The sequence below is a fragment of the Vipera berus genome (assembly GCF_964194415.1).
Source record: "Vipera berus genome assembly, chromosome: 1".
Lineage (NCBI taxonomy): Eukaryota > Metazoa > Chordata > Lepidosauria > Squamata > Viperidae > Vipera > Vipera berus.
The window spans coordinates 73,782,669-73,808,003 of NC_138202.1; the positions used below are offsets into that span (position 1 = coordinate 73,782,669).

Sequence of the window (25,335 nt, forward strand, 5' to 3'; positions counted from 1 at the left end):
TAAAAAATATTTTATTAATCTTTTGAAATACTAAAATGTTTGTAATTATTCTATATAATTCTGTGTTAATTATGCTTTATCAAAAATGTTCATGTACCACTTTGAGATGTTTTTGATATGGGCAGCTCCATACAAAATAGATAAAGTAAATAAGTACTCCCCTTCATGGATTATTGCCCCTTCATGGATTACTGCCTTGTCGTGGCAAAGGGGCTTGCATAATTCAATGAAGCTATGAGCTATGCCATGCAGGGCCACCCAAGACGGAAAGGTCATAGCAGAGAGTTCTGACAAAACGTGATCCACTGGAGAAGGAAATGGCAACTCACTCCAGTATCTTTGCCATGAAAACCCTATGGACAGTACCAAAAGGCAAAATGATATGACGCTAGAAGATGAGCCCCTCAGGTCAGAAGGCGTCCAATATGCTACTGGGGAAGAGCAGAGGGCTAGTACTAGTAGCGCCAGAAAGAATGAAGTGACTGGGCCAAAGCCGAAAGGACGCTTAGCTGTGGATGTGTCTGGTGGTGAAAAGAAAGTCCGATGCTGTAAAGATTTTTTCTCCATAGGAACCTGGAATGTAAGATCCATGAATCAAGGAAAGCTGGACGTGGTCAAACAAGAGATGACAAGACTGAACATCGACATCTTAGGAATCAGCGAACTAAAATGGACAGGAATGGGTGAATTTAATTCAGATGACCATCAGGTATACTACTGCGGGCAAGAATCCCTCAGAAGAAATGGAGTAGCCTTCATAGTCAATAAAAGAGTAGGAAAAGCAATACTGGGATACAATCCCCAAAATGACAGAATGATCTCAGTTCGAATCCAAGGCAAACCATTCAATATCACAGTAGTCCAGGTCTATGCCCCAACCACCAGTGCTGAAGAGGATGAAATTGACCGGTTCTATGAAGCCCTACAGCACCTTATAGAAGTAACACCAAAAAATGATGTCCTTATCATCATGGGGGATTGGAGTGCTAAAGTAGGAAGCCAAAAGATAACCGGAATAACAGGCAAGTTTGGCCTTGGAGTACAAAATGAAGCAGGGCACAGGCTGATAGAATTTTGTCAAGAGAATACAGTATGATGGTCATAGCAAACACTCTTTTCCAACAACCCAAGAGATGGCTCTACACATGGACATCACCAGACGGTCAACACAGAAATCAGATTGACTATGTGCTCTGCAGCCAAAGATGGAGAAGCTCTATACAGTCAGTAAAAACAAGACAAGGAGCTGACTGTGGCTCAGACCATGAGCTTATCATTGCAAAGTTTAGGCTTAAACTGAAGAAAGTAGGAAAAAGCACTAGGCCACTCAGGTATGAATTAAATCATATCCCTGTTGAATATACAGTAGAGGTGACAAATAGATTTAAGGAATTAGATCTGATAGACAGAGTGCCTGAAGAACTATGGACAGAGGTTCGCAACATTGTACAAGAGGTAGCAACCAAAACCATCCCAAAGAAAAAGAAATGCAAGAAAGCAAAATGGCTGTCTGAGGAAGCTTTGCAAATAGCTGAGGAAAGGAGGGAAGCGAAAGGCAAGGGAGAAAAAGAAAGATACACGCAATTGAATGCAGAATTCCAGAGAATAGCTAGAAGAGATAAGAATGCCTACTTAAATGAACAGTGCAAAGAAATAGAAGAAAACAATAGAATAGGGAGGACCAGAGATCTTTTCAAGAAAATGAAGGGAACGTTTCATGCAAAAATGGGCATGATAAAGGACCAAAACCTAACAGAAGCAGAAGTGATTAAGAAGAGGTGGCAAAATTACACAGAAGAACTATACCTGTACAAGAATGAACTTAACGTCCCTGATAATCACAATGAGGTGGTCACTGACCTCAAGCCAGACATCCTAGAATGTGAAGTGAAGTGGGCCTTAGAAAAGCTGATCAACCACAAAGCTAGTGGAGGTGACAATATTCCAGCTGAGCTATTCAAAATCTTAAAAGACGACGCAGTAAAAGTGCTACACTCAATTTGCCAGCAAATTTGGAAAACTCAACAGTGGCAACAGGATTGGAAAAGATCAGTGTACATTCCAATTCCAAAGAAAGGCAGTGCCAAAGAATGTTCAAACTATCACACCATTGCACTCATTTCTCATGCTAGTAAAGTTATGCTTAAAATCCTACAAGCTAGACTTCAGCAGTATGTGGATCGAGAACTACCAGAAATACATGCAGGATTTTGAAGAGGCAGAGGAACTAGAGATCAAATTGCCAACATACGCTGGATCATGGAGAAAGCTAGGGAGTTCCAGAAAAACATCTACTTCTGCTTCATTGACTATGCTAAAGCCTTTGATTGTGTGGATCACAACAAACTGTGGCAAGTTCTTAAAGAGATGGGAGTACCAGACCATCTTATTTGTCTCTTGAGAAACCTATATGTGGGCCAAGAAGCAACAGTGAGAACTGAACACGGAACCACTGATTGGTTCAAAATTGGGAAAGGAGTCCGGCAAGGCTGTATACTGTCACCCTGCCTATTTAACTTATATGCAGAGCACATCATGAGAAAGGCAGGGCTAGATGAATCAAAAGTTGGAATTAAGATTGCCGGAAGAAATATCAACAACCTAAGATATGCAGATGATACCACTCTAATGGCAGAAAGTGAAGAAGAACTAAAGAGCCTCGTGTTACGTGTGAAGGAGAGTGCAAAACTTGGGTTGAAACCTAACATTAAGAAAACCAAGATCATGGCATCCGGCCCTCTCAATTCCTGGCAAATAGATGGGGAAGAAATGGAGGTAGTGACAGATTTTATTTTCCTGGGCTCCAAGATCACTGCAGATGGGGACTGTAGCCAAGAAATTAAAAGACGCTTGCTCCTGGGGAGGAAAGCCATGGCAAATCTAGACAGCACACTAAAAAGCAGAGATATCACCCTGCCAACAAAAGTGCGTATAGTCAAGGCTATGGTCTTCCCAGTTGCAATGTATGGCTGTGAAAGTTGGACCATAAAAAAGGCTGAGCGCCAAAGAATTGAGGCCTTTGAACTATGGTGTTGGAGAAGACTCCTGCAAGTCCCTTGGACTGCAAGGCGATCAAACCGGTCAGTCCTAGAGGAGATCAACCCTGACTGCTCTTTAGAAGGCCAGATCCTGAAGCTAAAACTCAAATACTTTGGCCACCTAATGAGAAGGAAGGACTCACTGGAGAAGAGCCTAATGCTGGGAAAGATTGAGGGCAAGAGAAGAACGGGACGACAGAGAATGAGATGGCTGGATGGAGTCACTGAAGCAGTAGGCGTGAGCTTAAATGGACTCCAGAAGATGGTAGAGGACAGGAAGGCCTGGAGGAACGTTGTCCATAGGGTCGCAATGGGTCGGACACGACTTTGTAGCTAACAACAACAAATAAGTACTGACCAACTGCCTTTTAAATTAAATGCATTTTTCAATACCATTATGCTTGGCTGCCATTCTCTGTCTCTTTTTGTTAAGGTATGGAGGAAGTTTGATTATTCTGCAATGTTCCAAACAGGTCAGCAGAATGAAAGCCAATTTTAAAATATTTTATTCTAGTGAAATATAAGAAGCTTTATTTTGCACATTTTGACAAACCAGAGAGCAAAATGCTTGTTGTTTCTTTTCATTTGACTTGGGTTAGTTAATATATTACCTGTTGACTCCTGGTCACTTCTCTGTATATTATTAGAAAGCACTCTCTAAAGAAAACTTCTGAAGAAGGTCCGAATCGTCTTCATTCGTCTTCATGCTGATATACTCAGAAAAAAACATCCCCTATTTACAGTAAAAAGTTAACTAAACTAAAAGTTAACTAAAAGTTAAGCCATTCTGGAACAACAAAATGTCTCCAAACTAGAATATCTCTAATTCAGAGCTATAGGAAACAGCTGAAATCTTGGCTGGATCAAAAGTTGTACTCTTTAATGTAGTCAATGGGAAAATTATTAAATTCAAGTTGCCTTAGTCACTGTGTTCAAATATTTTAACTTAATTTTAATTAAATATAAATGTAATCTACCAATCAGATGCACTTTTTTGGAATACAGCATCTGGGACATTTGTCAGAGATTCACTTTGAGCCTTAGTTTATGAAAGACTCTTGGATTATGACATGGCAGAGGCATTTTCCACACTGCTAGACGCCCCAGTGAGCTGGGGTCCAAGCCTAACACATTTTAGGCAAAATGTGCCTTTTATATATGATGCCCAATGCTAAACTGTAAAGCAGGATGATAGAGCTCTTATGCTTATTCTTGTTTTTTTAGAGCCTTCTGTGCTGGCCAGGAATTTATAGGAGTTAAATCCAGGACATCTGAATGAAACACGTTTGAGAAGACTGATCTGACAGGATGGGACAGTACAGGACAGGACGGCTGAATAACAAAATATGGATGCTAAATATCCAAGACTGTTGGGTTCTCGATCCTTTTAAAAGATGGATTGCTTTTGGATTTGGGGTGTGCATAAGAAATTCATCACCTACAGACATTCTCTGTCCATCTCAATTTTTCACAGTTTAAATCATAAGGCATTTTATAAGTGACAGAGGGCAAAACAAACAAAACACAAGTTTTTTTTATTGCTGGTGAATTCAAACAGGCAATTTTAATTTATGGAGGAGGATACACATACAAGCAAAGGTTTAACTGAGTTATTTCATTATTATGCATTTCAAGTGCCAGTGTATCCTCCACTGCCTTTTGGTGACTATTATCAATAATATAACTGTCATTAATAATCCAGTAATAAAACATCAGTAGTTCCTTCCCCACCACCTCCACATCCATTTGAATTGGGGGGGGAAAAGAAACATAAATAAATTAAAAGTGAAAAATCTCTGGCTGCTAGTAAGTTGATTTCCTCCAGACCAGAAATGAGATCTACACAGCCTGGCTAATAAGATAACCTGGAGATAATTTGGCATTGAATTAAAGGAAATTTACCCAGTCAATGAATTATCTGATGGATGTTGAATGGCAATATTTCCTGACCTGGTACCTCCAAACATGCTACCTGGTGATTTATCCAATGCATCTCAAGCACAACCAGGTTCAAGAAGATTTCTGCATCAACAATATTAACAATTGATAGCTCAGCCTAGATTCTGTCATACACATTTTCTGTATTTGTGCATGGATATACTTGTGCACAATGTACCAAAGAAAATGACATCCAATAAGTTTTAGAAGGTGCTAATGTAATAGAGGAAAATGCAACAAATTTGCAGAATGTCATAATTATTGACCCACTATGAAACATCAGGTCTTTTAGAATCAGATTGTCTCCAATCCCTAAAGAACACGGAATTGTATTACAGTATTGTCAAATGCAGGGAAATGGTATTACCAGCACAAAAATCCTTTGTAGTCAGTAATTTTACTATCTTTAACCTTCATTTAGTGCACTTGTAGTGCAAGAGTCCGACATGATGAATGGATAACATCATCATTAACTTACTAACCCCTGTAGCATGATTTCATAAACTTCAAGTGTACCAAGAATACATATCTTCAAGTAATGGCAAGACTGAAGTTCTCTAGCCTTTTCCAAGGCTTCACAGATGATGGTTACCAGAAAGTGCAAATGTAGCCCATTTCCTGCTAAATATAAAATAAATATTATTCACTCCACTATCTTATTGAATAGCCATCATTGCAAGGCTAATAATAGAAGTTTCTGCTCTGCATGGTCCCTCCATTTCCTGAAACATAGTTTGGATCAGAAGCGATTAAAACTAAAAAAGGAAGAATTATAAGAATTTTTATATAAATTACAAAGTTTAATCCTGTTAAGTGTGTCAGGAGAATAAATACAGTAGGGCAGACCTGGGAATACTTCCACTGCTAATATTCCTGCTCATCCACTACCAGCAATGGATATCAGGTCTGTGGGGAAATGTAAAGAAATAAAATAATCACACTCTGAAAATACCAATCAAGTTAATATTACCTTCGTTCTTAATCATGACCACATAACATTTTCTCAGGGTAGCAGCTTGCCCGCTTTGTTGTTCCTAGAACAGAACTCAACCTTTCCAGATCTATTGCCATCAGGGCTATGAGTAGCAAAGTTCCCTGCCAGTGCAAACTGGGGGCAGTGAGTTCTTCAAATGGTGGTCCTAACCTATCAGGTGAGTAGATCTACAATAAAATAACTGCCAGATAGTTAAAAATTAACAGTTGTCTACCAAACAGCAAGACAGTCTTATTTTTAAAGAAAAGAGGTGGTGCCACCACAAAAGTACAAGCCCATTCCGTTGCTGGTGCCATTCCATCTCAGGGCATTCCATTCTATGCAAATGATATCTGGATTTCTTTCTGGTCCAAGAAGCTTAGTGATAGCATATCTTCTTCTTAAAGCTATTGGATGTATTTAGTTCAAGTGACTCCCTTACCTTTTTTTCATTTCTCTCTCATTCTATGAACCTAAAGAACAGATTCTTTGGATGGCTTCCAGAAAGAACCCCTTCTTGTTCATTGCTATTTCTTCTTTAGCTGTCCCTGCATATCACATATTTCTCTTGGGACAATCACTTTGGTCCCTGACTCCAGGATATCTGCAGCCCTTTTGTGCTGTTTTCCACTCACTTGAACCATCTTGAAGGATGATCCTTCAAAGTTCCTCCCCAGCAAACATCAACAGTTGCTCATAAATAGCTTTATGAAGGGATATTGCTGCTCTACTAATTCTACCGTTTGTGCATTGAGAACACTAGTGCAGAGAAGATCAATACAAAAAAAGATTGACCACAGGCCTTTCAAGAGTCTGTCCTGCAGGATTTCCACTCCCAATGAATCCAGGCATCAAACAAAGATTTCAATGTGATGTCAGGAGTCCATATTTATAGACACTTGGATTTATGAGACTAGAAAATTCCCCATGGAGGAAGCCAGAGAAGATTTGGATGATGTAAACAGTCGCAATGAAAGTTAGCAAGAATCAGCTCTGAAGGAGCCCTCCTGTTGAGTTCCACCAGAAGGTGTGAGGAGGAGGAGGTAGAGATGACTTTAGCCATTTTTCTCCTACTTTTTTTGCCTACATGTCTGTAATGCAGGTTGTACAGCAATGATTGACTTTATCCAGCAAAATAGTTCTTTATTTAAAAAATAGGTACATGAGAGTGGGAAACACTCTAGTAAGCATCAGAATAGATGATTCAAAAAGTAATATTTTTATAGAAATTCAGCAGGATGTCCAGCACCATAATACTATACACTGTGGTGCAACTTAAAAAAGCCTTAAGGAAAGTACACAACAGGGCAAGTTCTATCTCCACAGTAGTCTGCCACTTTGTTGGGCTGTTTCAACAGGAATTGATTTTTCCTTGAATCTGCAGCATCTCAGGCCCCATGGGAGGTATTGGTTGCAAGCAAGCACCTGAATAGAATATAAGCCAATCCTAAGTCAACTGGGGATATCTGTGGCTATTTACTAATGTTATTTGAACAATTGGGCCAGCCTTTTGTTTTTTTCTAACCCAGATATAATAAAGTATTGATCACAGAATTGTTTTCAGAGTAAGTTGCAAGTCAAACTATCTAGTCAACAGGTAGTTGACAATGATACTTGCAGGATTGTGGGTTTTTTTTTTAAAAAAAAGGAACTAAGAGAAAGAAAGAATAACATTCATAGAAAACCTACTGATTCCACTTTTTCATGCACACCTCCAAACCCAGGAGGTTTGTTTATGGTAAAGGAAACAGGAGTTTTGCTGTTGAGGCCATCATCCCAAGTCTCTGATGAAGGGGCAGGAGCGACTGCTTAGTCTTAGCGTAGTCTAAAGTACAATTCAGTTAGTTTTCACATGACCATTGGCCAAAGTTGCAACAGATGTGGGTACACCTGGTTCAGCATTCTCATCAAAACGCAAACGCAGGGTGTTCCTGATGACTAGTTGTTCCATGATAAATGCTGCACAGAACCATGGGATGGCATACTCCAGGGTTATGAGGCCCATGAAGTTCAAGTCAAACTGTGAATAGTCCCATGGGCAGGCATTAAACTGGCGTAGAATGAAGCCAGTGGTGAACTCCCAAAGATACGTCCATAGAGTGTAAATCAGGCAGCGTATTAGTATGTTACACTTATCCTTCAGGTACAGATACATCTTTTCTACAATGAGGATGGACGTCCCATAGATGAAGAGTGCCCATACACTGGTGACACCTGGGAACTTCCAGTTGAAGTTGACCACAAACTCCCAAGCAGCTGTGAACATCACCTCGCAGAAGTAGCCATGAATGGCATAGAGGTACCAACGGGAGAAAGCAGTCAAAGGTTCTGCAGCTGCCATCTTTGCACACAGTCCCCAGCAGGAACTCTGCAAGAAAACACACCCCCGGGAGATAAAACCATTAATGTTACCAAAGCCAGATCTTGATGTATATATATACAACATGTATCATGCAATAGGTCGCCAAAAGGTGTCCAGATCCTAAAATCACTGGCTAAAAAATAGAATAAAAACTGGAGGCACCTGGCAAAAATTAGAAAATGGGAGGAGTACCTACTTTAGGTTTAAATTTAGAGATGAGGTCTAAAACCTCAAAAGGACTTCTGAACAGTTATGGATGCTAGAGATATCCCTAGAAACAGGGCTCCCACAGTAGATACACAACCCTAAAAAATGTATGTTTTAAGTTAAGGAAGCACCAACACTCAGATATGCCTGCTCCAGTTCCATAGCCAAATGTTTAGTTTACATTTAGAACCAAAATATAATTTAATGCATTACCAGTCTGCAGTTTAGAGACTTTTATCCTCTCTGCAGGATATATAATAATAGTGTTTGGGCTCATACAACACATAAGCCCAAAACTAAACAAGCCATGTTAAGGTTTAACATATTGATTAATCAGACTGCTTAGCCAAGAGTTTTGTACAGCTCTAATCCAAATAGAAAGCTTAACAGAGGACTGGAAATGAAAGAAAGACAGGTGAAATACCAAAGAATAAAAAAGTAGTGAAAATGACATAAGTATTATACAGTTTAGTAAGAGAGGGCAACAAAAAATAATGGGTCAGTGTGTGTGTGTGTGTGTGTATGTATGTATGTACGTATGTATGTATGTGTATATATATATTTGTTTTCTGAGGTTTTTGCGGGTGTTTGTATGTAGATCTTTGGTCATTTGGGTTTTTCCCCACATAGAATTGGAGGTATCAGGGCAACGTTTTGACAAAATCTCATCTGTCATCCTCAGGCTGGTGGCTTCAGCTTTGTTCTTCTGGGAGAAGTATATATATGATAATTTGGCTAGATAAATGAGGTCCATTTTTGCTCACCCTTTGCCCTTAAATACTCATATTTCCTCTCCCATTTTTCAAATTCTTATTCTAATATAATGTTTAAATTGATCTGATATCAAGAATAAAGAGGAAGAATTTGCAGCAAATGACACTGAAGAAACAAAACATACTACAGAAGTTCTCGACTTACAACCACAATTAAGCCCAACATATCCGTTGCTAAGTGAGACTTTGTTAAGTGAGTTTTGCTCCATTTTACGAACTTTCTTGACACAGTGGTTAAGTGCATCACAGCAGTTGTTAAGTTAGAAACCCGGTTGAAATCCGGTTATTAAGTGAATGTGGCTTCCCCATTGACTTTGCTTGTCAGAAGGTTGCCAAAGGTGATCACACTGCAACCATCATAAATATGAGTCAGTTGACAAGTGTCTGAATTTTGATCGTGTGACCATCATGATGCTGCAACAGTTGTAAGTATGAAAAAGTGTTATAAGTCACTTTTTCAATACCATTATAATGTTGGTCACTAAATGAACTGTTGTAAGTCAAGGACTACCAGTAAGCACTTGGCAGCAGTGATACTGTCTGCTTTGTAGATGGCCTGGTGGAAACATGGAATCTTAATAATAAAATGCACATCCTGTTCAGAAGGTAAATTTCCCCTAAAAGGGGATGCCTTTTTGGACTGTTGAGGGTCCATGAATCAGAAATTACCATTTTCTGTCTCAGGGCTCCGAAGTTTTAAAGTTGCACACTCTGCTTATTCAGCTACCTTCCTATTCTACCCTTCCTGGCCCAATAACTTTACACATTTTTCTATCAAAGATTAAAATCGCAGACAAAAAGTTCGTGGGCGCTTAAAAACAAATATGAGTAGATTTGTCTTGGACAACTGTGGATTCTTCTCCAGTTCGGCGGAGGTAGAAAAGGCCACCGAGAAAGTCTTTGGCTTCCCTACCGCATCCCAAAGGTGTCCATCCATGCTTCTCAAGTCTTTCCATCCATGAATCAGTTTATAAGAATAGCAGTGTTCTGCCGTCCACTCTTTCTGAAAGAGGTCCTTGATGTGGGACAGCTTATTATGGATCCTCTGTCTCAAGGGAGGGACGTGATGGCTAGGATCCAAGATGTCAGTGGATTTAGATCAGTTTCAACCAAATTAAATCCCTCCCATCTATGCCTATGTTCATCAGCTACTATCCTCAACTCCAACCCAAACTCATACACACATATATAGATACAGTGCAAAGATTCATTTCAGGTCCAACATACTTGACCTTACTGTGTTCTTGCTCAAATCAAGACTTTGTATTAAGTCCAAACAAAAATATTTAGAGAACCCTTCAGTAACACTGAAATGTATAATGCTCTGCTATTGATGGTCAAAGTGGCAGTGTCTGTACCTGTTGATGCCTACCCTGAAAGGGAATCATATGTAGAAGACATTCTACGGTACAGTGAAAAATACCATATTGTTGATGCCAGCTGGGGTGGTCTTCTTAGTTCCAATCCAGCCCTCTAGCCACTGGATCCTACCAACTAACTCTATCTGTGGAAGCCAAGGACTATCCAACCATCAATGACCTGCTGTGACCTTTCATCAGGCTGCAGAGAGAGAGAGAGAGAGGGAGAGAGAGAGAGAGAGGAAGAGGGGGGGGAGTGAAGGTCACAGCATCAGCACTGCTGAGGGACCAATGCTCTACCTGGACTGTTTACATCCCAGTGGTTTTATTAGGATTTTGTAGGAGTTGCTAGGTCCATGTTTACTGTTTTCTTCCTTTCTTGCAATTCTTTTTCTTTTTTGCATCTCTCAGATTACAAATTTCAGAGCGAGGATTTTTTTAAAATTCATTTTGGAAAACCACTTTGGAAAGCTTTTACAGTAAAGAACAGGGCTGAAATGTTTTGCCCAAATAGGCTTGTATTTTATGTCAGACACTTCTGAGAGAAAACAGGGTTTCCATCCCCCAGGGAAACCTGTCCTTCTAGGAAGATGAGACAGAGCAAGGCTGCTGGGAAGAAATAAGATGAATGGGGCCAGGAAGACAAGCTTAATGACCTGCTGAATTAAAATATTCACTTTTGTATTTATTTTTGTCAGTTGTGCTAGAGCCTCTATGTTTTACATCAGGGGAAGAACATTTGTTACATCTGTGGGGCAGGCTTCAATAGAAAAGCAGTGCTAGTACCTACTTGGTATCAAAGGGTTCTCCATGTGAGATGAAGACAATGCTGTTGGCATTCTGCCGTTGCCTGTTCTATAGTAGTAACAAAAAAAAAAGTCAACCCCCAGAATGAGACATTTTCAGGCCAGTATCCAACTTTAGGCCTCCTGAATGTGGCACATTATCCCCTGCTCCCTAGGCTGGATCTTACTCAGCCTTTTTGAGTCTTGTGAAGTTGTCATCGATGAAGTCATAAAAGAATTTTTGCTGACCTGGGAATAAAGTAGGTAAGAGCATATTTAAAAGTAATAGTGGAGGAGGCAGTGTCTATATCTTCATGCCCAGCTGTGCCAAAAGGTGACTTTTATGACATTCAGGACAAGCCGCGGCATGCTGTTCTACTCCACCAGTAAGGTTCTTTTTTCTCTGTTCAGCAGTTAGCTGTACAATTATTGCAAAACTCTTCCTGAAAACATGCATGTTCAGTTGGAAGAAATGATCTATATAATACAAAAAATACAAAATATGAACTAAAATGAAGATGGGGAAAATACCAAAGGCTCTGCTAATTGGAATTATGGGCTTAGGTAGCCCAACACGTCTAGAGAGTTCTGTGTCGAAGAAGGCTGTCGTAGAATATGATCAAAATATTTTTTTACTTATCAAAGCTCCACAGCAATATGTAGTTTAAAATAAGATTACAGTAATGGAATAACCTGAAGCAAAATTTAAAAAGACATGGAACCTTCTTTGTAACCAGTGTGAAAGCACAGCAAAATATTGCAGATTTTATTGCCTATTAAACAGTCAACTGGTACCAACCCAATCTTCTGCACAAAACCTTCCACCTAGCTCCTACTACAAAAGGAAGACAAAATAACTGTGTCTCACATACAAATCAACTTATACTTTTTGTGTGAGGGGATATATCACAGGTCCTTTGATGAAAAATGCAAATTGCTGAAGGAGTCACTTTAGATATCCAAATTATGTATGTAAGAGTCATTTGGATATAGTAATTAAGATACTGAATTAAGAACTGGGAGATGGTGAGTTCTAGTCCAACCCTAGACATTAAGCCAGCTGGGTGGCCTTGGCCCTGTCACTCTGTCTCTCAGTCCCAGGAAGCAAATAGTGGCAAGCCACTTTGAAATCTTGCCAAGAAAATGGCAGGACTATTCCAACCAGTTACCAGGAGACAACAATGATTCAAAGACATAAAAAAACCCCACTATCTGTGAGTGTGTTAAAATAATCTAAACAAGAGCTAATTAATCCATGAATCATTATGCCTGGATCCACTGCTTTAAGGGAAAGGATGCAATTGGAGTATTAGCGATTTGGTCCTCCAAAAACAGAACTTGCAGAACAACTTTACCAACAGGATCTGTTCTGCTTTGGTATTAGGAAACTTGGAATAGTATAAATGCAAGAGAATGTATATGTAGATTTTACCAAGACAAACTTTCTCCTTAATTAGGGTTCTTTTCTGCTCATTAGGGTTCTCTTCTCTGATAGCGTCTTGCTACTACGGTACCTATCATCACCTTACCTCCCACCCCCCTCCATTCAGTCATGCCTGAAAGACTGCCTGAAAAAGTCCTTGCAGGTTTCTTGACAAGATTCTCCCTAGAGATGAGAGAAAGTGACTGGGCCAAGGTCCAGTTGGCTTCGTGCCTAAGGTGGGACTAGAATTCAGAGTTCCCCTGATTTCTAGTCTGATTCCTTAATCACTATACGAAACTGGCTAGCCATCTTCAAATCTTCTATTTCTCAGTGAAGTTAATCAAGAAACAATCTTCTCCATTCTTGCTCCCATCCCCCCCCCACACACACACATACACACCTTAAATAAGTAACCAGGACACTAGGTACAACTTGCTTTGACCGAGGTCACTGCCCTTTTCCGTTAGCATTTCCTGGAGAACATTTGGAAATGCCAAGATCCTACCTGGTCTACCGTCTCCTTTCCCTTATCTCACATTTCTAATTCCACCAAGAAAAGGCTGAGTGTTGAACATGTGGATGGGCAGAAGGCAACCTCTCATTTTTTAAAATCAGCTTCTAATTGAAGATTAGAGGATTTGCTCTGTTTAGAAAGAGAGACCCGTTGAATGCTTGGAAAAGAAAAATAGGTCATTTCTCTCTGTGGGAAAAGACTCAGGAATATTGCTTTCTATCCCTTCTTACTAAATAAAAAAAAGATCTACCTGGGGGTGGCTTCAGGGACAGCCTTTCATGTTGGCGATAGGCACGGCTGGCTAGAGAATTCGGGGAGTTGAAGTCCATACATCTTCAAGCTGCCAAGATTGAGAAATGCTAGTTTATAGGTATAGCTCCAAAGGTGGGAGGGAAGAGAGGAAAAATGAAAGTCAGATTTGGATTGTCCACAAGGTGACATAGGAAAAACTGCAGCGTTCTTAGAATGTAAGGAAGGAGGCCAGGTAGCTCATTCCCTGAAACACTTTTTGTAGATAACATCTGGCCTGCTGTGAAATATGAAGACAACTCTGGCTTTTGCCTTAGTGAGACTCCCAACTCTGTTTCCACCTAGTCAAACAAAGGCACATAGCAAAAAAAAAAGAAACATTTTTTCATAGTCCTTTTAAAAGTTGAGAGCTGGACAAGAGTAACATATAATTATCACTTTCCACAAATCATTTGCTGTATTATCATTCAGCTTACATGATACAATTAAGATGCAATCCAGACCCCACATTAATTGTGGCACTCAACTTCCTGAAGCAGTTTAATTAACACAGCTATGTGCTAGATATTAGACTTATGGCCAGAATGTGAAAATTCTTACAGAGAAGGTTTCTAATCTTTTTTAAACTGACATGATAACTCTGCTGTATTTGAACTGTAAAGTTCAAGTTTGAGAAAATTGAGCGAACTGTTTCCAGCTTGGAGTATTTTAAATAAGACCTTTAAGGTGATATCTACAGATCTCAGTATCTCTGCAGACTTTTCCCTTTTCCACATTCCTTGCCCCAGAACAAGGCTCTTTTCTTTTTCTTTTTAAAGAAGAACAAAATTGCAGTGGACAGAACTGCATTTTAAAGAATGCCCAATATGTGTTCTACAGCATTCTTGAAAAATAAAAAATAGTGGATAGCACAAATCCACAATTTTGTTTGGCAGATTTGTCCTCTTCAAAGCTCAGTTGAGAATACAAAAGTCATCCTGGAGCTGATGAGACATGTGATGAGATGTATCCTCACCTTTACCTTTTGGTAAATGGGCATTTTCTGATTAGCTAATTTCTCTAGAATTACATGTTCTCAACAGTACAAATATGCTCATAATGATTAAAAAGGTTAGACCCATATTACACCCATTTGATCTAGCTTTTAGCCTTTCTTTTTCTTTCTTTAAATTATCTGCCCTACTTTGACCTTTTGTTTTTAATTGTCAATCAGACAGTCCCTGTCAAACTGCCAATCCATCCTAAGAGGATATATATATAGGATAAAAATGAATGACAAAAGAAGATCAAATCAGTCTGATGATCGAGTGAGGTCAAAAGAGCATCAATGTGCAAGTTTCACTGTCATCGGCCCATTACAATTTTGCTGGGTTTCTCCCATTCAGCAAACCACCTGGCTGTTCGGTTTTGTTTGAAGTTTATCACAAGAAAGAAGACTGTAGGAGATTAAAAGTTATATCTCAAACATAAGAATAGCAAATTCAGTAACAGAGGAAGTAACTGATTATCTAATGGAATGTGAGAATGACCTTGCAAGATGAGAAGAGATGCTGCCTAGGAAACAATCGGGAGGGTATAAGCTACCCAGAGTCATCCTGTGTAAGTTGGGCAGTCATATAAATGTGTTTTATAAATAACTAAATAAAATAAAAGTAGGAGAGGACCACAGCTTAGTAATGCACAGAAAATGAAACTTAGAAAGGACATGCTCCAACTTATTAGGCAGTAATAGAAATGGTGAGAGACCTGTATTTTCAGACCTGCAATGTGCTGTTAATGTAGCTTTTCAATAAAGTAGAATTAGCTCATCTCGTCATGTTTCCTGTTTGGTTTACCTGTGAGGCTGAAAGATTGTAAAAGACACAATAAAGACAAAATGTATGGAGAAATCTACTATTTGGACAGCTAAACCCAGAACTTTCTTTTAATCAAAATTATTGGAGTACATGTCAGAAAAGAGACAATGGAGAAATGGCCATTTTAAAATTAATTAATATTAATACTATAGTTACCACTATGTAAAATAAAGATCAATTTCTTTAGATTGGCAGACAAATATCTTGACTAAATAAGATTGCCAAGATATTTGTCTGCCAAATCACATGGGGCAAGATGCTTGGCAGAACAGCTCTCCTACTAAACTGTTTGTCTGCCCAGCTATCAAAATCTACAAATGGTGCTTATTCCTATAAGGTATCCTTTCACTGAGAATACATCCTATCTGTATATGTAAGAGGGGGTTTTCTCATCTTTTGGGTGTAATTGAGGTCTTTCTTCATGCTGGCACTTAAGCTGGTGCCAAGAGTGATTTCATTCAAGGTGAGTTCTGACAAGTTCTGGAGTCTTAGTTATAGCTTGATTTTTTATAGTTTTTTCCCTTCAGTTGTTTTTGTATCTATAGGGATTATATCTTGTCCTAGGATTATTTGATATTGGACAGATATTTCAATGTAAAATAGTCTATTTATGAATTGGGCTAAGTGAAGCCCATTTAATGGATTAGTAGATTCCTGGTAAGATTATTCTTTCTCAAAGAAATTTTGTGTTTCCAGACATAACCATCCTCCAATGCAAATCCAAGAGTCACATCACAAATTTGCCACCACAGCAAGCCCAGCTTCCTCATGAGTTTAGATGCTAATCTAGTAAATCAAATGATGATATGGTTGGTATCTTTCAATTCTCCCATGAATATTTATAAACCTTATAAATATGAAAATCCATTTGTTTCTCCATTTCAGAGCAACATACATATCTTTCTTTTTAAAAATACAAATTCGTAAAAGTTGGAAATGACTCTAGAGGCATGAGGGTAGATATGTGGTTTTTCTGGTTCCATTAGTGAATAACTTGCATAGGCCATCATGGGTGTGATTCTCTTGCCAACTGACAGGACTCAGACTTTCTCAATACTGTATATATCCTTGCAGTCAGATAGCAGAATCCATTCTCATGAGAAAGAGATGCAATATCACACACAGATTTCCCCAACCTCTCCCTTTCCTGAAGATTAAAAAAAACAAACAGTTTTGTCTCTTTTAAAATGAGCTATAAGTTTCTGGAAAGACGCTGGGAAACAAGTGGGATGTTCCATTTCATACATGGCTGGCATCTCCAGGAATCTATGGACAAGTCCAGATAAATAGAAAAGCAGTGGGGGCAACTATTAAATGAATATTTTATTTCTGTATAAATAGTTAGCACATCTAATGAGGAATTTATATTACGTTTTTAATCTGTGTCCATTTTTTTTTTAATTCCATTTATATCCCGCCCTTCTCCGAAGACTCAGGGCGGCTTACAAGCTTAGCAGTAGCCTTCATTCTATTCATTGCTTTTGTGATAAGTTTAAGATTCATTAACCCTGTCTAAAAATTATGAAAGTAAGTTTTAAGATCAGCCTTGACTCATATTATAAGCATGGATTTATTTATTTATTTATTTAGCCTTTGAGTCAGTGTTGAGTCCTGGTGACTGCCTGGACAGATCCCTGGACTTTTCTTGGCACTATTTCAGAGTATCTCTTTACTGGGACTGTGGGATGGATAAATCCTATTTGTAGCAGTTGTCTACCAACTTATGGTCTATTCGGAGTATTACATTGCCTGTTGCACTTTCTTTTTTAATCGATGTGCTCTTCCCACATAATCTGAACAGCTGTGTAATTTCTCTTCAAAATTTAATATTTGTATTTCAAAATGTAAAAAATTACTTTTAAATTTTCTTTTCCCGTTGTTTTTTTTAAAACACATTTGGTTTCATTTATTTCTTGTGAGATTATCGCTTGAAAGAGATGGGCATGAAGAGTTAATTCATCTAGCCACGCATCTTGCTGCTGTTTAGCTAGGAGGTGGCACATTAATTATTTTGCTTTTTGTTTTATCTCTCACTAGATGTGAAAGCCATCTTTCTTGCAAAGGTTGGTGGCTAATGGAAAACAACGGTAGGGATGCCTCCTGTAAGCAAGAGCTACCAAGGAACTACTCCAAAGGAGAAGGCAGGATCAGAGCGTAAAGAAAAGAAAACATATAAAAAATATTGAAAATGCAGCTCATGACCTTTTGGTATATGACATGTCACACAAATAATTGTTTCATTAGCAATTCATAGCTCACCTGCCTAGATTCCTCCACATTCATGGGCATGTCTGGCCACGAACAATTCCTACAAAATAAAATTAAAAAGTAAAGTAAGATTCTGGAAAAGATAAGTAATTCTCCAAAGACTCATATCAAAATGAGCTGTAATCATAGCTCTTGGGAGAATTCGGAACACACCAAGGAATTGGATCAACTTAAAAACTGCTGCCAGCACAAAGATTAGCTCCTTTCACAATCTGTGAATTGTACTGTATGTCTTAAAAGGCCACTTAGTGTTGTTCCTTGCTTAGTACAAGCATTTGACTTTAATAGCTGGGATCACATCAAGAGGGACAATGTGACTTATCTCTTCCCATGCAAAGTTAATGGGATTTCAAGCTCACATTTTAAAAGCAGCCACAGGTAGGATGATTACTCCAGCATCAAACAACTGTCTTAAATTAAGTGGGTTGCCAGATGTAGACTGGGAAAACCTTTTATTTATATTTAAAATATATACATTTAAATTTATAATATAAAGAGTGAAAAAAGAAAAGTAAGGAAATCACAGAGAAAGCTAATGGTGTGAGAAAGCGGGGAAAAGTAGAAGAAAACTAGAAAAAAAGTTACAGAAAAGAAGCTTCCAATTTTCCTTTTATAAGTATAATTAAAAATTTACCTCTTACTCTATGGTTACAATATAACTCTCATTTTTCTACAATCTTTCCCTTATAAAACATAACTTCATTTTTTCTGACTAAAGCAAAAGTCTATAAGGAGTTTCCATTCAGCAATAGAAATAGATATAATCAAAGAAGTCAATTTAGCCATCTCTGTAACTTTTATTGCTTCACCAACTATTCTTCCATTGTGGGTACTGCCAAATATTTCCATCTTTGTGCATATAATAATCTTGCTTAAGTTATCAGGCACAAAAACAAAATTCAACTTTTTTCCAACTATTTGTCTATCAATCCCAAAACAAAAACTTCTGATTAATTGTATGTTAGTCTTTTAAATCCTCTGAAGCAGTGTATGTATTTGAATCCGCAGAATTCTCTAGCATTTTTATATATCCACACAGCGTAACTCTGGTGTCATATGGGTACTCCTCAACGTACAACCATAATGGAGTCTGCTCCTTATGATCGTATGTTGTAATGGTCATAAAACGGGTTGGCCAATGTTATGACCCTTTTTGTGGTGAGGATTAAGTGAATGTGGTGGCTGTAAAATGGCTGCAGCAGTCATTAAGTGAACACCCTAGTCATTAAGTGTACCATTTGTACACTATAGGCATGGTTTAGCCAAAAAATAAGAAGTGCCAGTTTTCGGCAAAACAGATGTAAAACCCAGTTACATGACTGCAGGACACTGCAAACAGCCATAAACGTGGCCATGTTGCAGAGTGTTTGAAGTTTGATCACATGACTGTGGAGGGGACACAACCATCAATACTTTGAATCCAGGTCATAAGTGCTCTTTTTTGGGTCAGTCATAACTTTGAACTGTTACTAAACAACCAATCGTATGTCAAGGATTACCTGTACACCAACAGTGCATCAGTTTATAAAAACTCTCTTTAAGATTATAGCAGTGTAAATTTCAATTCTTTCAGCCACATATTTTTCCACTGTTCCATCTGTATCCTGTATTACAACCAAAAACTTTAGCTCATTTTATTAAACATTCTTTCACATATTTTTCTTCTATTTCAGTTCTTGATAAGAATGTATACACTTTAGCAATTGCATGTTCATCATTTGTACACAATTCTATTTGAAACTCAGTCATACAATGTTCAAAACCGCACATTCTTTTGTCTATTTCATTTTTTTTCTAATAATTGTAAATAGGGAACCATTGGCAACTATGTCCCTCTGCTACCAGTTCTTCTCTTAATTTTATTTTACATTCCCCTTGACAAAATATTAGTATCCTAGTAAGTTGTGACAACTGTGGATAAAAAGGAATCCATTGATAAGGCTGCGGGAGAGATCAATCTAGGAGGGTGCTCTGAACAAACCAAGAATACTTACCTAGCTGGATCTATTACTTTTGGCAATTTGGTCAATAGGTCAGTAATAGTTACTAAGGTTTAGTAAGGTTTGTTGAGCTATTATTATCCCCAACCTATGACACAGCTGCAATTTACTGACTGCATGTTGGTCTAGGGCCTACCAAACAATCCTTTCTCTTTCCTCCTGCCTTTTTGAGACAATACACACACACACACACACACACACAAACACACACACACACACACACACACACACACACACACACACACACACACACACAGACACGAATGATGTTGTCTGCAGTTTCAGATACATTTCTGCTTTGGTTCCATTTAAAAAATAAAATCACATGCATCAGCCACAACTGATGGTGTCCAGGAGGGATGGTGCCTATCCTCTGAAACTGCAAACCACATCGTTTTTCAGTACCATCTATGTCTCTCATAATTACAAGATATAAAAAGTAACCACAGCAAATCCTCTTAGTAGACTGCTTTGTGAAATGTGACCTTGACTTTGATCCTAGCTTTTGAATCTAATTCTCCGCTAGAAAATATGACATTTGATATGACATCTTAAGAATTGGGCACATTTAATACCAGTAACTCTCCAAATGAAACATACACGATTGCAGTGAAATTAATTTAACCATGTTCTTAATCAAATTACTTCTGCATTTACCATATATAATAAAAAGGAGCAACAGATGCAACTGCAGTCATGCTGTGAAATACAATTGTGCTATGTTAAATTAAACTTACATTGCCAGGCTGACATGACTGATGATCAGCTATGGTGGATGACTTCTCTGTGCCTACCCCAAGACAATGCCTTCCAACTTTATTCTGAATTAATTTTAAACTGCTGGACTTACTTAATTCATTTCAGTGGGTTTTGAGTGCAACTCTTATGCGCAGGCAGAATATATACTAATAATGCCCAGTGGACTACCAGTTGTTCCTTAGAATAAACTACAAGTAAGGGGAAAGTCTATCAGTGCAGTTTCCCAATGTCTTCTTATGCTTCAGAAATTAAGATAAAGTGCAAAAAATAATTTGAAGCAGGAAGGCAGTAGTTTTCAAGTTTGGGAGCCTCCTCCCTCCAGAGCCTAAGAGCAACTGCTTTCTACACTTAATCTGAATTGTAGAAAATGGAACAAAAACTAGATATTTGCTATCCTAATCCATCATCCCTTTCTCCTTTCATTTCATTAAAACAACATTGAACATTCCAATTGCAGAATTACTGTGTCTGGAGCAATTTGGCTTTTAAAATGTTTTATGGGTAGGTGGAATGGCTTTTACTTTTGGTTTTTTTTAGGACACAGTCAATTCCAACTTATTCCAAGGGCTTCGTATATTACCTAAGAAATAGGTTAGTCCTATTGGACCCTTGGACCCAGATTGTTGGGAGCAATAAGCTGACTTTGTAATAATGCTGCTTGGGGGTGTGTGAAAGCTCTAATAAGCAGGCATATACATAGAATGAAGGCTATTCTAAGCACATTGATTTGTGCTTTAAATTGTAAGCCGCCCTGAGTCTTCGGAGAAGGGCGGGATATAAATGGGATTAAAAAAAAAAGACCAAATGGGAGATCTGCTCCAGGCTTTCCAGCCAGCCTGCCCAGTTCCTGAGTCAAATGTGTCCTTAGAGCTAAGCAGCTGCTCTGGCTGCGGCATTCCCCACCTGCCTTTCAAGTTGGGATAGACTACAGCTGCTCTTCAACTTTAGAAGGAAAGACGCCCAGACCCCAGCCTGTAAAAAATCACAGACTGCAGCTTCTTCTCAAATTGGTCCCGCTTTCCCTGTGCAGACTAAATGGAAGATCCGCTCCAGGTTTTCCAGCCAGCCCTGTCCCTAAAGTTTCAGCACCCGGCTTATAAGACAACCCCTGACTTTTGAGAAGATTTTCATGGGTTAAAAAGTCGTCTTATACACCGGAAACTACGGTACTTCATTTCTGGAAATGTGTTATTATTTAGTCAGTTTACATCCCATCTTTCCATCATGTGAGCACAGAAAAAGACTAACAATAAAAGGAAACAATTAAAGGAATAAAATCTTATAAAAATACTTAAAATAATTATTAACAAATTCAACTGGAATGTATTGTCAAATGGCTCACATTTTCAGTAGCTAATGTCACACAGTAAGCTTCAGAAATATGAATGTTAGAAGAATATAAGATGTTCCCTATAGTGAAATGCAAGGCAACTGCCTTGATCTCTGTTATGTTCATCCTCTTCCCTTTGTTGAAAGAATCACAACCCAAAAACTGGGTTGACTAGAATCTTTTATTTTAATTTAGCAAATCTTTTTAAAATACTATCATTAAAATACTTTATGAAATCAAAATATGCTGTTTGAAACTGTGTTCATATGATTTACATTTTCTTTCTGAGCAATCAGTATACTAGAAATTAGGAACGGAACAAATATTTGTCTATGCATTATTAGATAATTCATATTTTATTGAATAATAAAATTAAAAATAGTCTCTGTGTTCATTACTTGTTCTTATGCTAGCTAAAAACTAGGAAAATGAGTACAAAATTGTATTTGATAATAAAATGCAACCGCATATAGCTTTTAGTCAACAGACAGCAAAATCCAGTTGCATTTGATTATTGGATATATTTTTTAAAAGTTTATTGAATTCTGTTTATTCTTCTGCTATTTTTGGAATTGCTAAAAGGAAGATAATGACTAAAAGAATGAGGAAGACCATAGCTCAGTGTCTTATGTTTTGCATGCAAAAGGTCCCAGTTCAATCTCTGGCATTTTCCAGAATTAGAAAACACTTTTGGCTGAAAATCTGCAAAGTCGTTGACTATTACCAGAATGTTATGCATTACATCAATACTCGGGGTAAGGCAATAATAATCTTTGGATGGTAATTTGATGCTGCAAATTATTCATGTAGTAGACAAGCAAGGACATTTCAGAAGAGCACCTCTTAGTGAAAGAAACCATGAGTGGGCTATTTTTCCTACCAATTGCCATATTTCCTCAGGGACCACAAGGGTGGGGTCAGAGTAAAAAATATGTTCAAAATATCAATTTTCTTTGATATCCCAGTACAAAAAAAAGGATATGCAAGTCTCACCAGAGGTTTGAACTTGTACAGAAGGCTGAAATTAAACTGAGGATCACATGAAATTATGTGAGGACTACAAAATCCCCACTTCTGGAATAAATATATGCATATATTACACATTCATTCATTTAATACTTGTATGGCCACCCATATTAGAACCACAGCTCTTACAACTGCACATCGCGTGAGCCACCCAGAATTCAATTTGAAGATGGGCAGCTACGCAAATGTTTTAAATGGGCTAAAAATAAATGAAGGAAATAAACTCTAAGTGGTTCACAACAGATATATTAACCCAAACATAATAAACCAATGAAAAAAAAAACTGCACACAAAATAAAAGCAGAAACAAAAATCTGGTAGCACAATCTATCTCTTTCAATGCAACCAACACCCTATCTTCCAGCTCTGATTTTACCATATCCCAGTGCTTGAGAGAAGAGTCAGTTCTTTAAGGCTTTAGATGTGACTTATCCAAATGAATGTGTATTTTAACAATTTAATGATTTTATTTAAAAAGGAATTGATAAATTTAATATATTCAAAGCAACTCTAGCAATTTGCTGTACCACTAGATTTGCTTCAGATATAAATAAGCCAATCAGATATATAAATTGCTTCAAATATAAACAATATAATGGCTTATTTTTATTTATTTAGTTCCTGCAAATTTGGAAAAAAAATGTGTGAAACCGCTGTTAATATTTACTGAATCAAGGAGATGGAATAATCCCAAAGTCCATTCAATTTAAAGATCAAAAAAATCATGTTCACTGATCTTTTCTTATATTAAAGGTAAAGGTAAAGGTTCCCCCGCACATGCGTGCTAGTCGTTTCCGACTCTAGGGGCCGGTGCTCATCTCCGTTTCAAAGCCAAAGAGCCAGCGCTTGTCCGAGGACGTCTCCGTGGTCATGTGGCCGGCATGACTAGACGCCAAAGGCACACGGAATGCTGTTACCTTCCCACCGTAGTGGTCCCTATTTTTCTACTTGCATTTTTACGTGCTTTCGAACTGCTAGGTTGGCAGAAGCTGGGACGAGTAACAGGCGCTCACTCTGCTACGCGGCACTCGGGATTCGACCCGCCAAACTGCCGACCTTCTGATCGACAAGCTCAGCGTCCTAACCCACTGAGCCACCGCGTCCCTCTTTCTTATATTATAGACCCCTTTTCTAGACCAAGAAATAGTATGTTCTTGATTTGATTCTAAGAGAGAATATGGTAATTTTGGAATTTAAAAGAAAAAGGGGAAGGAAACTGTCTTTCAAGACAATGAATCAAAATGAAAAAAAAATCTCTGAAGGACAGCTCAAATAAGTTCCAGACTAATACTTGGAAACTCCTATGCAAGCAAACAAATGCTCTGGGGTGCTTCTCATGGGATTGTTTGTCCTACATAAAGTTTAATGTTGTCTCTATGAACAAGGTTCAGTTATGAATTAGGGTGTAGATCCAGGATCTCTCACGTGTGAACCTAGCCCTAGAATCAGTTTGCACACTTTTATCCATTTCACAGGCAAATAGATCATAACCTGGCCTATTAAAGAGTAGGGGTTTTAGGACTGGAATATAGTGGTAGTAAAAGATGACACTTGCATCAGTGTTGAAGACAGATCAACCACAAATATCTCCTCTAACACAGTTTGTGGGAATACTGCAATGGAGAATGATTCTATCATGCTGTACTTGGGTACATGTTCTACACAAACAATTCCCCTTTGTTACTTTGCTTTATAACCTGCTTTTCCATCAAAAGCTCAGGTGATATACATAGTATTTCCTCCACCAATGAAATAGACTATGCTAAGAAGGAATATCTATCCCAAAGTTTCCATGGTTCAGGATGAATTTCCACTGGTTCTTCCCTTGTGTAATCGAAAATCTTAGCCAATACCTGGGATGTTGGTGGATATGAAGCAATCTAGCTAATCTATGCAGATTGCATTTATGAGACATCTAGGTAGGCAATTTAAAAACGGCAAAATAATGGTTAATTTTCTTGCACTTTTTTCAAGTAAGGGAGAGGAAGCTTATCTTTTGTGAAGGTGGGGCAGTCTCAATCCAGTTTGGAAATGAATGCTGGACTTCTCATCAGTATGATATAGAAGATGTGAATTATAGTGATAATTTTCAGTCCATGTTTAAGGCCAGGCTTGGGATAGAAATAGCATTAGTTGCTATTCTCTTTTCACTCAGGCCATATGACAAAAATGATCAACCTGATCACAGCAACTAATGCTATTCCATTCCAAGCTTGGACTTCAATATGGACTGAAAATGATCGATATATAATTCACATCTTGGCATTACACTTTCCTGCAGTGATTTGCTTCTGATTTAGCCAGTCATACTCTCTGTAGCTCTCCAGAGAACTGGAATGACATGGTTCTAGCCCACAAATGGCAGAACCATGAAGCAGGTACAATATTTATACTGCATCAGAATTCATGACCAAAAGGAATCCCACATACTAAGTCAAGAGGTTTTCCCAGCCATTATTTCAGATGTTTTCCACAA

The 25,335-nt window shown here is 38.2% G+C and overlaps 1 protein-coding gene across 3 annotated transcripts in view; it reads right to left on the reverse strand.

Moving 5' to 3' along the window:
* Window positions 1-4,585: 4,585 nt before the first annotated feature.
* Window positions 4,586-25,335, reverse strand: part of TMEM229B (transmembrane protein 229B) — a 55,006-nt gene continuing 34,256 nt past the window's right edge. Inside the window, exons 2-3 of one of the 3 annotated variants that reach the window (XM_081329842.1) lie at window positions 17,736-17,784; window positions 4,586-8,317 (exon numbers count right to left, since the gene is read on the reverse strand). In XM_081329842.1, coding sequence (XP_081185968.1) covers window positions 7,787-8,317; window positions 17,736-17,784 — 580 coding nt within the window. In that variant the 3' untranslated portion in view covers window positions 4,586-7,786. Of the gene's footprint in view, window positions 8,318-10,714; window positions 11,356-13,621; window positions 13,701-17,735; window positions 17,785-25,335 lie in introns of those variants that run through there. The other 2 variants (XM_081329844.1, XM_081329843.1) reach the window with 2 other exon arrangements.